The 12989-nt window shown below is 39.5% G+C and overlaps 1 protein-coding gene across 3 annotated transcripts in view; it reads right to left on the minus strand.

Annotated features, from left to right (window-relative positions):
* POU6F2 (POU class 6 homeobox 2) overlaps positions 1–12989 on the minus strand; it is a 503169-nt gene that overhangs the window by 265261 nt on the left and 224919 nt on the right. For all 3 annotated transcript variants that reach the window (XM_070292382.1, XM_069588256.1, XM_069588255.1), the window contains 2 exons: positions 4152–4240; positions 610–838 (listed from right to left, as the gene is read on the minus strand). In XM_070292382.1, the coding sequence (XP_070148483.1) occupies positions 610–838; positions 4152–4240 (318 nt within the window). The remainder of the gene's footprint in view (positions 1–609; positions 839–4151; positions 4241–12989) is intronic.

Here is a 12989-nt window from a genome sequence, read left to right on the forward strand (position 1 = left end):
AAAACTTTCATGCTATCTGAACTCTTCCTGAGTAAAGTTAGAGTTCAATTCTTATTATATGCTCATGATTATATAAAAGAGTTCTCTATATGTCTGTTTTTCCCATTATAAAATATGATCTCAAATAACATAATTTTTATTTAATAATTATACCTAAAATATATTAAGAAAAATAAGTTCATTATTCCAAATGACACCTTTTATTTGAGATGTTCTAAATACTTCACACACAAACAAGTAATGTCTAACCTTTCTTTGCAGGTGGCTAAATTAAAGAACCCATGAGATTATATTTTGAGTCCTCAAATAATGACACAATCATTTGACATCTGCGTTTTTGGTGTGTCATTCAATGATTGCTCATAAATGCTTCCAGAAGCCCTGAAAAGACTCAAATCAAAATTAAAACATAAAGACTGATACAGCCCATGACTTGAGCAAACTCAGGATTTACAGACACCCTGAAACTTTGCTTCCTACATAAACCTTCCATTGCTTGTATGGCGAAAGCAACTTTAAACCACATTCAACATTCAGAGCACTTGTCCACTATAGAGAACAGGGGTCAGTGGATAACACCCTATAGGAAACAGAGACACAGTGGGTTACCTTGTAGATTTTGCAATGGCAGAGTCATAATGCCTCCGGCTGCAGCTGCTGCTACCAGCCCTTGGATGTTGGTGAGATTCGCGGTAGGCAGTGTGAGGACCAATCCTTGCTGCCCCCCTAGCTGTCCGGCCATGTTGAAGGGGATGAGGATAGGCTGGTTGAGGGCCGGCGTGCCTCCGGGCATCACACCAGCAACTGCAGAGGCTAACTGCTGTGCTGTCAGAAGTGGCTGCAAGGGAACAGACAATCCCAGCTCATTTCCAATGGAACTAAGATATGGGCTTTTAGAGCATTTTTCTTCCACTTAAGCTTGGTCAGAAAGTTCCTGAACAAGTAGCAAAGAAATAAGCCCTATTCCAGAGAAAATGAGTGACTTGTAGAAAAAAAATCGAAATTGTATTTCATTAATTTTTTGGAAACTTTTATTTGATTTGGAAAGCACAAATATATTTCAAAGTAATACTCTACATTTATATATTATTCTTTAAATGGATTTTCACGTACATATTTTCTTCTAATGAACCTTACTCTTACATATCTGAACCTTATTCTCTGTTAACTTATTCTATTGTTTCAAAAAGAACTCATTAGAATCAGTGGAATTTGTTGATTCAAAAAGAGCAATGAAATACTATTTTCATTTACTACATTAGCAAAAAATGCAAAAGATTTACCCAAAGCTGGTAAATCTATAGGGATATCACTGTATGGATTTCGCACATGTGGACTGCTTTCCTTTTGGAAATCAGTTTGAAAATCCGTATCAAGAGCTACAAAAATATTCATCCTCTTTTGACTCAGAAAATATTCCTGGGATATATTTCTGAAGATATAATTTTTTAAAAAAGATAAATGAAAATATGCATTACATTTAAAAATACATAAATGTTGAAAAAGTTTGTTACAGTATTAAACATGGTAAGATATTACATAGTCTTTAAAATGGGTCATTCTGACATCTCTAGAAAAATAGAAAATATTTATGAGAATATATAAAATTAACTGGATAATAATTAAGTAAATGATTAAGAAATTACTATTAAAATGGTAAAATTACACATTACACATGTATAATGACAAGATCTAAAGAGGAATATAGGAAAACAAAGACATTTGATGAGGATAAATTTTAAAAGCTTTAAAAAATTTCTTTGGTTATTATGCTAATATTCTTTGTCCAGTTAAAACAACACTAAAAACACATATTTATAATCACTACTTATCCAACAGCCATTGTTTGACATGGCAAGGCAGCCGCATAGGTGTGGACTTCTCAGCACCAGATGTATCTGAGCTCAGTTGTGAGCACACGTGCGGCTCCTCAGAATGACTGACAATTAGGAAGGACTCCTTGAGCAACCAGACCAGATAACCAGGAGGGTGATATACGGGACTTTCATTGCACCCCTGAAGGAGCAATGGACCTAATTCCATGCTCATTTTTCTTCTAGAGGAACCAATAAAAAACTCTCATTGGGGAGTTTCAACTTTTTTGTTTTTAACACAGTATTATTCTATATAGGAAAAGGTAAGCATAGTACAAAGCCCAATGCATAATAGCCAGACATGATTCTAACATATATTAACTCTGATGTCCTACCAATGACATATGAGAGTTAGCAACATGCTCAAGTTACATACTCAGAGAAGTGGGGTAGGGGGTTTCAGATCCAGCCAGGCTATTCCAGAGCCCATATCTCACCCTGCTCTCCATACACAGAACAGATTTGGAGAAGTGGGATGGCTTTATCTCAAGCATGGTGGGGAGAGCTGGGCCCACTTTCTGGTTATTCCCTAAAGTCACCCCTCAAGACTCCTTCCAGAGAGCCCTCTAAAGAAGCACTGGAACCCCATGCACCCTGGTTTTAGAACCACTCCTCTGAACTCCATGGCACTAGCACCTAATACATCTGCTGCTGCTGCTGCTGCTAAGTCGCTTCAGTCGTGTCCGACTCTGTGCGACCCCATAGACGGCAGCCCACCAGGCTCCGCCGTCCCTGGGATTCTCCAAGCAAGAACACTGGAGTGGGTTGCCATTTCCTTCTCCAATGCATGAAAGTGAAAAGCGAAAGTGAAGTCACTGAGTCGTGTCCAACTCTCAGCGACCCCAGGGACTGCAGCCTGCCAGGCTCCTACGTCCATGGGATTTTCCAGGCAAGAGTACTGGAGTGGGGTGCCATGCCTTCTCCGAATACATCTGCTAGACTGCTAAATTCTCACAAAGTAACTGTGCCTCTCTTTAAAAGTTACACTAAAAGACAAAATAAGCATTTTTTTAGGAATAAGTACAAAATGATAAGCTGATCTTCAGACTGCTGGTGTCATATTGCTGCCAATAGCGATACCAGGATGAGAGGGCAGGCAAATAGGCAGTATCAGACCATGTACGGGCCACAGATTTGGTTGATGCGGCCTGTAGCAGTTTTAAAAAATTGAATTCATGGGATTACAGTAGGGCCTGTACTCTTAGTTTGTCCCAGTGTCTCTTGCTTCTCATTGGGTGTGTTGTGCTCTGTTTCTAACTTGAAGACATTAGAGTTGTTACACTTGGTATGCTCATACACACACACACACACACACACACACACAAGCATGAAATTAGAAACGGCATGACTAAAAGAAGTTAGTTTCTGAGATGCCCAATAAAATTCCCTCTGGGCTGCATCAGAGCTCAGGCATCTCCCCAGGCTTTCTGTCTGGAGCACAGAGGCATCCATGCTCTGAGATGGATGTTGGAATCTGAGGCCACAGGGAAATGTGGTGACAGCTGGAATAAGAACGTCAAGACCAACTCAAGCTCTAAACGTGGGTTTTCAAGCTTTGCTTGGACTGATGATCCCCAAAGTGCTGAAAGTGACTCATTTTCAGGAAAAACTATCACAGCCAAAGAGGGAGAAAGGCTCAAGGGTCAGCTTCTTTCTCCATAAAAGTGGGTGAACTCTGAGAGCTTCACACTAAAGGACAGAGATTTTTTTTTTAATGCCCAGCCTTTTATAATTGCGTTCTACATCTTCATATAACCACACCAGGCGGCAAAAAACAAATATTGGACTTTAAAAAATAATGAATGTATTTCTTTATTAATGCAGGAGCTATATGTGATGTACAATATTGTCAAACCCAATAAGCTGAACTTGCATTAAAATTGCATTAACTTTTTTATATTAAATCACGTCTTGTATTTCAAAAAATGGCTATAGTAAGGTTGAAATAACTTAATTTTCTTCACACTCCAGTCATTAAAGTTTTACTTTCCAGAAAACTGCATGGTAACCAACAGCACAACTTAGTAGGTTTTAAGAAAAAAAAAGTTTCCAAATGATTAAAATCAACATCCCCTTGAAAAAGAGAAGAGTTCTGCTAACACATTCTTTTTTCTTGATGGTATTTCATAAATAATGTAGTCATACAGCTTCCCATACAAAAATTTATCACCATCTTCGCTCTGTTGGAGTTAACTGGTTTTAACTCATTCTTATTTTATTTGTTTGGTTACTTATACGGTTAAACCATCGGAAATGCAGCAGTTGAAAGATACTGACCTGTGGTCCAACTGGGAAAGGGGGGTGGGTCTGACTGGCCTGGTGTTCAGGAGTGCCTGGGTCTGACAGTGCTGGGTTTCCTCTGGCCCCTGGAATTCAAAAGAGAAGTGCGCCCTTAATATAAAATCCAGCCTGGGAACTTCACATGACCCTATTTTCCTGTGGTGTCACATAACATTAAGGCACAGATGATATGCCAGAGTGCTTTATCAATAGCTCCAGAGCTCAAATCACTTGTCAACTGCATACATTATGCTAATGGACATTCGGGATGGACAAAGTCATTCCTGGAGGGAGAAGGCCGTGACAGCAGAGAAAATGGCACCATCATCCGTCGTGCTAATAGGCTTGCATTACACATCAGCTTGCAGGGGGTGCCAATGCGGTCCCTGTGTGCGAAACTGCGTCCTTTATGCGTAGGTGGGCAACACCTAATCTAATTTTCCAAAGCCAGGGAAAGTGTGATCTCAGACATGACCAAGCACATCTATATTATCCCTTAACATGGCTTCATACCCGTAAGCTCTTTCTCCATACATACTTCAGACATTGACTCTCATGGATGCATTTTCCAGAAAACAAGAACTTTTCCTTTTTTTAATTGAATTATAGTTGATTCACAATGTTGTATTAATTTCAGGTGTACAGAACAGTGATTCAGTTATATATATATGTACATTATATATATGTTATTTTTCCTTATAGGTTATTACAAGATACTGAGTACAGTTCCCTATGCTGTACAGTAGGTTGTTGTGGTGGCACTTAGGTCCTAAAAAGTACATGTATCTCCTTAAGCAAATTTCCTCTGTGCTAACTGACCATCATGCTACCCCCAAGGAGCCCCACTGTGGTGAGCCTAGAACATAACATATTTGTTTTGCTAGAATCCTGTTGGATGCTAAAACATGGGAAACAAAATTCAATCAAAATAGCAGATCTTTCAATTCTTCTTAAATCTTCTCTGAGTATGCTTATATGCTCTGTTTCAGGACCAACCATAGAATGTGATATAGTGGCTGTAACAATAAATACAGGAATAAATGGACAAGCAAACAAATAAATAAAGCTAGCAGCCATTTTTGGGGTTCTTAGTTGGAAGCTTTTGTTTTCTTGGTGGTTGAAATCCAATTCCAAGCCATCCTTAACAAGATCCTCTTTTCTGATGTTTGTCCTATGAATAGCAAGTGGAAGACAATTCAAGCCCTGTTTACTGGCAGGCCATGGATGACCAAGAAGAAAAGATATGATTCTGTCACACTTATAAATTTTAAAGAAGGTATTATTGGCTCATTTAAAACGAATTCTTCTATATATTCTCCAAAGGGACAGACTTATAAATAATGGAAATGGGGAAAAAAATACTTCAGCACATTAAGCTACAAATAAAATTGACTGCTACATATTATTCAATTGACTTCTATCTCCACAGCCATGTGTCAATCATAACAGCATTTTATAATAGGATTAAGCAATAAATGTGCAAAGCCATTATGCAGAAATCTGAAAATCTGATTAATTTGTAATATTTTTTTTGTGCAGAAAGTCAGGAATGGACATTGCTTAGGGAATACTTACAAGCATTCTATTGAAATTTCTAAATTGATTTGGAACAAACTAATAAAAACATAGACTTGCTGACATTTTATAAAGTGAATTCTGTCAAAATATGTTTGGCATTTTAATGATTGCTGTCATTTAATAACAAGGGTAAGATGACCCATCATAAGATGCCCACAATTTTCCCATAATGTGCAGGAGACCTTTCTTCTAAATTTTTTATATGTGATTTATTTATTATGCTTGAGTAGCAGGGCACTTTAAACTGGGAGGTGCCTTATGCAGTGTAAATCTCACAACTTCAGTTCTTATACACTCAAGTCCTATTTTGCCTTCAAATTTTCAGTAGAGCTTTATCTTCTTTTATAGAGCTGACCAGATACCTAGTGACGATCAATTAGGTAAATTCTCAAATGGTTAAAAACCTCCTCTGATGATTTTTATGAAGATGCTTTTAAAAATTCATTTGTTCTTTGTATTTTCCTGACATGGATTTTTACATCTGACTGTAAGAAGGAAGTTTTACAATGCACAGAAAAAGAGAAAAATCTTTTTACCCAATTTAAACATACATATCTTGAGTAGGGAGGGAACAAACCTCAGCCATTGATTCACTCTCCTGTTGGAATGCTCACACTATCTCATTTTCAGAAAGGAGCAATGATGGCCTGCAGGACTTTTGGATGAAAATAGGAATGATCGCTGATGTTAATCATGTTGATGTTGATCATATCATGATCATGATGTAAGTATGTTTCTTTATATCTTTAGCTTATCTGCAAACACATCTCTTTTTTATTTTGCAGTAATGACCTCAACATATCTTTATGCTTTCACATTAAACTCTCTTAAACCACATTCCCCAAAATACATATCTCTTAATTTAAAATTTTTTCTATACTGTGCCAGGCTCTTCTGTCTCATACTTCTTTCATCAGTCCTGGGACCACTTTTTGATTCTGTTTCTAATGCCACATCATGTAATGTTTGAGATCTGTCCCATTCAGGCACAGTATCACAAGATGGTGTCTTTGTTACCTGTAACTTGACACAGATTAAATTTGCTTACATTTTATTTTCTGTTGCTGGAGGCTCTCACCAGCGCACAGCAGCTTGTTTTGAGGCTGGTTATTCTCAAAAACCATGTTCAGTGGGGTCCAGGGCAATTCTACACAATTTCATGTGTAAAATGAAGTCTTTCACAGGCTCTAGAGAAGATTATGTATGCTCTTCTGCCTGGATCAAAAAGTAATGTTTCTCCTTAATGCGCATCTTCATTTCTCCCAAATGTATGTATCACGCACAACCTTGTAGGACCATAAACTAATCAGTCTGGGTCGTAAGGCAGCTCCCATATCAGGGGCCTTCTCAGAAGTCAGAGAGGGGATACAGCAGTCAGAATGAATAAATGACATTGGCTAAGGGTTTCAGAGAGATTTGAAGCAGGGCTCAGCTGTACGCTAGCAGAGAATTTGAGGTTAGATATGGGCACAGATATGAAAACGTGAACTTAAATGGGTCGGGCAGGTTACTCCTGATCACAGTCCCAGGAAATATGCTACCTCTCTGGAGATCAAAGAAGCACAGAAAGCTCTCTGCGGCCTGTTCTGAATTTAATAGTCTAGACTTTTCAGGCAGCAACTGTGAGATCTAGAAGGGCAAGGACTGTGTTCGCTGGTTTAATGCTTTATGTCCGGCTCTTAATGTAGGTATCATTCACATTGATTGGATATTCACTCAATGGAAACAGAGGTTTGGCTTTTAATTGGGGGCTGGTATAATTCCTTTAAAATAGGTATGGGCATCCACTTCACTAGTTACTCTTGTTTAGCATCAATTTTGGAAATATCTCTAAATTATTAGCTTCTTGGTAAATTCAATCACAATTTCAATGTTTATTTTGTTTTGTTTTTTTGCTTGTTTAATTTTATTGGAGTATAGAGTATTGAGCGGAGAAGGAAATGGCAACCCACTCCAGTGTTCTTGCCTGGAGAATCCCAGGGATGGGGAGCCTGGTGGGCTGCCATCTATGGGTCGCACAGAGTCGGACACGACTGAAGTGACTTAGCAGCAGCAGCAGCAGCAGCAGCAGCAGGAGCGTAGAGTGTTGAGTAGAGCCCCCTGTGCTATACAGTAGTTCCTTACCAGTTATATATTCTAGTTTAGATACTAAAAGCAGTTTGGTGGACAGGTTAAAAGCAAGGACTCTTAAATCTGAAACTCTACTTGGGTTGAGATTTAGCCTGGCCAGTTAACTATCTGTGTGAACTTGGCCGGTTTTCCAGTTTTTTCATTGTATACACCAGCTTCCTCTTGCAAAAACCTGGGGAAATAATTCTATGTCTTTCATAGGGTTGCTATGGTGAGAATTAAATGAGCACATATATTTGTAAATATCTTAGAAAAGTGCATGTTTGTTACAAAATTGCTATTTCCCTTGACTAGTTATAAGATTTAATTTACATTCAATACAATATTTAATTTGCCCATCATATCTTCTTACTCCAAGTCAACTCAATACCTACTCCCATGCCTATGTGTGCTCTCCCCATTAATTCACACCCCACCCTACCTGTGTGCTCTGTACCACTGGATAAATGTTTGGATCTGAACTAAACGGTCAGGCCTGTAAGAGCCTACGAAGTGAGATGTTCATGGATAATGTTTCCTTTGGTCCATGGTAACATGACCAGGTAATATGGCACAAAGATATTGGCAATTTGCTCCCAAATTCTCACCAAGACCATAGGTTAGATCAAAAGTTCTTACCCAGGCCTGGGAATCAGAATTGTCTGTGGAGATTCCTGAATACATCCTTCATAAGGTTACTGACAGACTGTCTAAGGGGTGGCCAGTGTGTACATGTTTATGAGACTCCACTTGTGATAGAAGACCACTGGAACACACAGTGGCTCAGATGCTGTCCAGGCAAGTCTGAATCTCTCTGTGCTGAGGATGTCATATACAATTAGTTTTACAACAGCAGATGGGTCATCAGCCAGCATTACCCCCTTGGCCCTCCAAGTTCCTTCAGCTGAAGCATTCTTCCATTGTAACCCTGGTGGCATTCTAGCTTAGCAAGGGGACAATCCATGTCAGATGCATCTATTTTATAATGTTCATAGGTATCTCAAGGAGTCTAAAACCTGATTTTAAAAAGGATCATAACATAAAATTTAAAATAGCTATATTCTATTTCTTATTTCTTTTGTAGCTTTATCAGATGCAATTAATGAATGTTGTTGACTGAAAAGCAAATGAATTAGTCTCCTATAACATTTACAGTTTGGGGTCTTCATTCAGTTTTTTTTTTTTTTCTATTGTCAAACTATATTAATGGGCTTTAGTTTTTGAGTACCTAAGTTAAAAATAAATAATAAGATGATCAGGAAATAAAATAAAATAGCTATATAATAGGAGTCATTTCTCTAAATACAGGGATCCCTGATAGAAGTCTGCTAAGGAAAGGATAAGTCATAAATGTTGGAGACACTGAAAGACTGATCAGGAGTTGGGCTGAAATATCACAATAAAACTTAATCATTAAGATGCCTGCTTGTCAGAGCATTGGTTCATTCAACACTACCTTTCCAGTGTTGGTCTTGTATCTAATATCTGCAAAGCTGCTGGCTGCTCTTTCTGCTCTGGAGGGCCTGGCCATCCACAGAACTGGGGAGGGGGGTGGTGATACCTTTTTAGTACCTTCTGGATTGAAGGAGTCTCAAAAATTGCATGCCTCCCCACCCCCAGGTCAAGGTCAGAATTCCTGAATGACCGTCACTGCATTCCTTATAGCAAGTTAGCTTTGCTTCTGCAAATTAAAAAAAAAAAAAAAGATTGTTTTGTATAATGGTTTTTATTAACTGAAGCAAACGAGACTTAGTGCATCTTAGCAATTCTAAAAGTAAAAGAGATGTGCACTCCAGAATAGAGGAGCAGGTGGAGGAGGAAACAGAGTTGCACGTGTGAGTGGCTCATCGGAATACACCAGTTCCACTTTCTCCTCGGCCATTCCTCCAACAGTCAGTTCATGAGATTCCCTGGCTAGTGACCAATGCATTTTTAATGAATTGGGTTCTTCAGAGGGACAGTTTGGGTTTCTGTCTGTGATGCATTAGCACAAACATAATCACACGAAGGTCACAGGGATCCCTCAGCTTTTTCTGGCATTTATACCTTTCCTGCCCATTGTCTGCTGTTTTCACCAGGGAGTGAGGTGATGCAGAGGTTGCTTGTTATTAGATGGGTGGCTGAATGCATTATTATTTCATGTTGGGCATGTGAACTCAGCTAAGCAGGGCAGAAGCCCCCTCAAAATTAAACTTCCCTTTCTTTCAATTTCTTCAAGATTCCTAAATGCCAAGAGGGGGCGGAGGTGTCTATAAACACCTTTCCAGAGCCATTGCTACTGTCTGCAATTTTTTTTTATTGCCTGTCAAGTTTTCTTTAGGATACTGGTCACACATGTATTTATGTCCAGAACACTATACAGATCCCCAGTGGATCTAGAGACTCTAAAGTAATAAGCTGCACTTGAAAAATCTAAAATTTATTAATTCACACAGGGTTTGTGCATTTTTGCAAGTTCTGTTGTCAAGTACTTATAACTTCACCCACTGAGGGAGGCAAGAAGAACAGTAAATGTCCATGACATTAATGGGAAGAATGGATCCCTTTATTCTGTTAGCAGGTGACTTATCTGGCCTTTGGTGGTAGGAAATCCAGTTATCTTTGAGTGAGGGGTCTAGATCCTTCATGGTTTTAAAAGTTATATTTATGTGAAGGCTGTACAAAAGCATGAAAAGTTAAACAGAGATTCAAGATATCCAGGTAAATGAGAACAAGAAACCCTACAAATCCCTTATTTGAACTTGACTATCTGAAGATGCTTTTGTAATATCTATCAAAATTATTCAATAATTGCTTCAGTCCTCCATGTAGACTTACTCCATATGTGTTCTGAAAACCTTTATGTTTTTACCCCTCTCAAAATTTCCGAAATCTCCCTTCAGTCTTCGTTCAACAATTTTTTACCATTTATTTTCACATCCATCTCATAAAAGCAGAGCTGAACTCCTGTGATATCCAGGCCAATAAAGTTCTCAATTTCTGTAAATGCTTCCTCTCAGAAAAGAGATGAAAAAAGAGACAGTCATCAAATATACTTAAGCAAAATTCCACAACACACTGTTGGCATGTGGAGAGCTTTGGGGGTATGGATTATCCCTTGAGCACTGCTGTCTCTACAAGAGTAATAAATTCTTTCAGGGCAAAGACTCTTTCTCAGTCACCTTTGTATCTGCTGCAGGCCAGCTCTGGGCTTGGAATGTATGTATGCTCCTATGTATGTATGTATGTAGGTATGGTGGTGTTTAGGTATGCGGTTCCTAAAATGAAGATGTGTATCAACATGTGCTGAAACAACTTAAAAACAGATTTTAAAATGATCTGTCTCATTTTAAAAATGTGTTCCCTGATCTAAGAAGCTTGACTAACTTCAACACATTTTTGCCAGTAAATGGCCACATCCTCTCGCAAAGTCACTACTAGGGGGTCATGCTCAACACTGCACTGGATTCAGGGATGATGTCCTTGCTCTCAACCTACTGAGGGGATCCTGGCACAGCCCCTTGGGACATGAAGGTTGTGTCGATCCTGTGTTTTAATGTCCATTTAGGGAGTTGGTTTCCGTGCTTAGGAGGGCTGCCTACATAATTTACAGGGTTCAATGACAAATGCAAAGGCAAGTCCCTAGCCTGGGGCTGAGAAGTCAATCTCCCCCTTCCTCAGGATTGCTGACTTAATCCATGGCAGATGGGTAAACCCAAGGGATTGCAGTCTCCACACTGGGATGCACTGGACGCCTGGATTGTGGTGAGTTGCAAGTTGATTGCATGACTCTCCCCACACCTGAGCCCAGATCCCCACACAGGGCAGAAGTGTGAGGGTGACAGTTACGCTCCAGCTTTCAGGGTTCCCAGGGCGCCCAGGGCAGAGCAGGTGGCTGAGAACGGCTGTGTCCTGGGAAGGTGGGGACATAGTGGCTGGGCCCCTAGAGCTCCAAGCTTCCCAGCGTCCCACCCCATGTTCTTGTTGTCCCATTGGACACAAATTGCGTCACAAAACACAAGTTCAGAGATGAATTATTAAGACTTTCAAGATGGTGACCTCAGAGCATTAAGTTCCAAACATGGGAACCTGCCGGGTGATGAGATGCATGTGCCTGCGATGGCTGATGGCCCATGAAGCAGGCCCTGCCCAAGGGACCTTCTTGTCAAAGGTCTTTAAATTTTGAAAATTGCATGTAAACTTACAACTGCTTTGAGGGCCATTTTCCAAATCAGCGCAAATTCTGATAAGAGTGTTTGTGTCCCCAGAGGAATTTGGACATGGCTTTTTTCTCCCCTAAAAAAGACTGAATTCACAAACCAGCATGTTATTATCAATGATCATGTAAATATACCATTTGGTGGAAAATTAAGATAAATTTTGCTTAGTTTTCTATCAGTTCTCAGTACCTATCTCTAAAATGGGGAGACAGGGCATGAATTCCTTAAAGGAGAAATCAAAAAGAAGATGTATTTTCTCAGAAGCGGACCTATCTTACTAACAGTGTTATACGTTCACTAACGAAACACAGATTTCCCCCCTCCTGACCAGTTGCCAAGTTTGACGACAAGGAAATGAGATCAAGACACTCTGAGGTGGAATCACTGGCCTAGTTTTAAAGGTCACCTGGGTTACCTACCCATGGTAAAATATGCATGAATTACTGAGAACTAGCTGGAATCAAGATTGCTGGGAGAAATATCAATAACCTCAGATATGCAGATGACACCACCTTTATGGCAGAAAGTGAAGAGGAACTAAAAAGCCTCTTGATGAAAGTGAAAGTGGAGAGCGAAAAAGTTGGCTTCAAGCTCAACATTCAGAAAACGAACATCATGACATCCGGTCCCATCACTTCATGGGAAATAGATAGGGAAACAGTGGAAACGGTGTCAGACTTTATTATTTTGGGCTCCAAAATCACTGCAGATGGTGACTGCAGCCAGGAAATTAAAAGACACTTACTCCTTGGAAGAAAAGTTATGACCAACTTAGATAGCATATTCAAAAGCAGAGACATTACTTTGCCGACTAAGGTCCGTCTAGTCAAGGCTATGGTTTTTCCAGTAGTCATGTATGGATGTGAGAGTGGGACTGGGAAGAAGGCTGAGCGCCGAAGAATTGATGCTTTTGAACCGTGGCATTGGAGAAGACTCTTGAGAGTCCCTT

Source organism: Ovis canadensis, chromosome 4, assembly GCF_042477335.2.
Source record: "Ovis canadensis isolate MfBH-ARS-UI-01 breed Bighorn chromosome 4, ARS-UI_OviCan_v2, whole genome shotgun sequence".
NCBI lineage: Eukaryota > Metazoa > Chordata > Mammalia > Artiodactyla > Bovidae > Ovis > Ovis canadensis.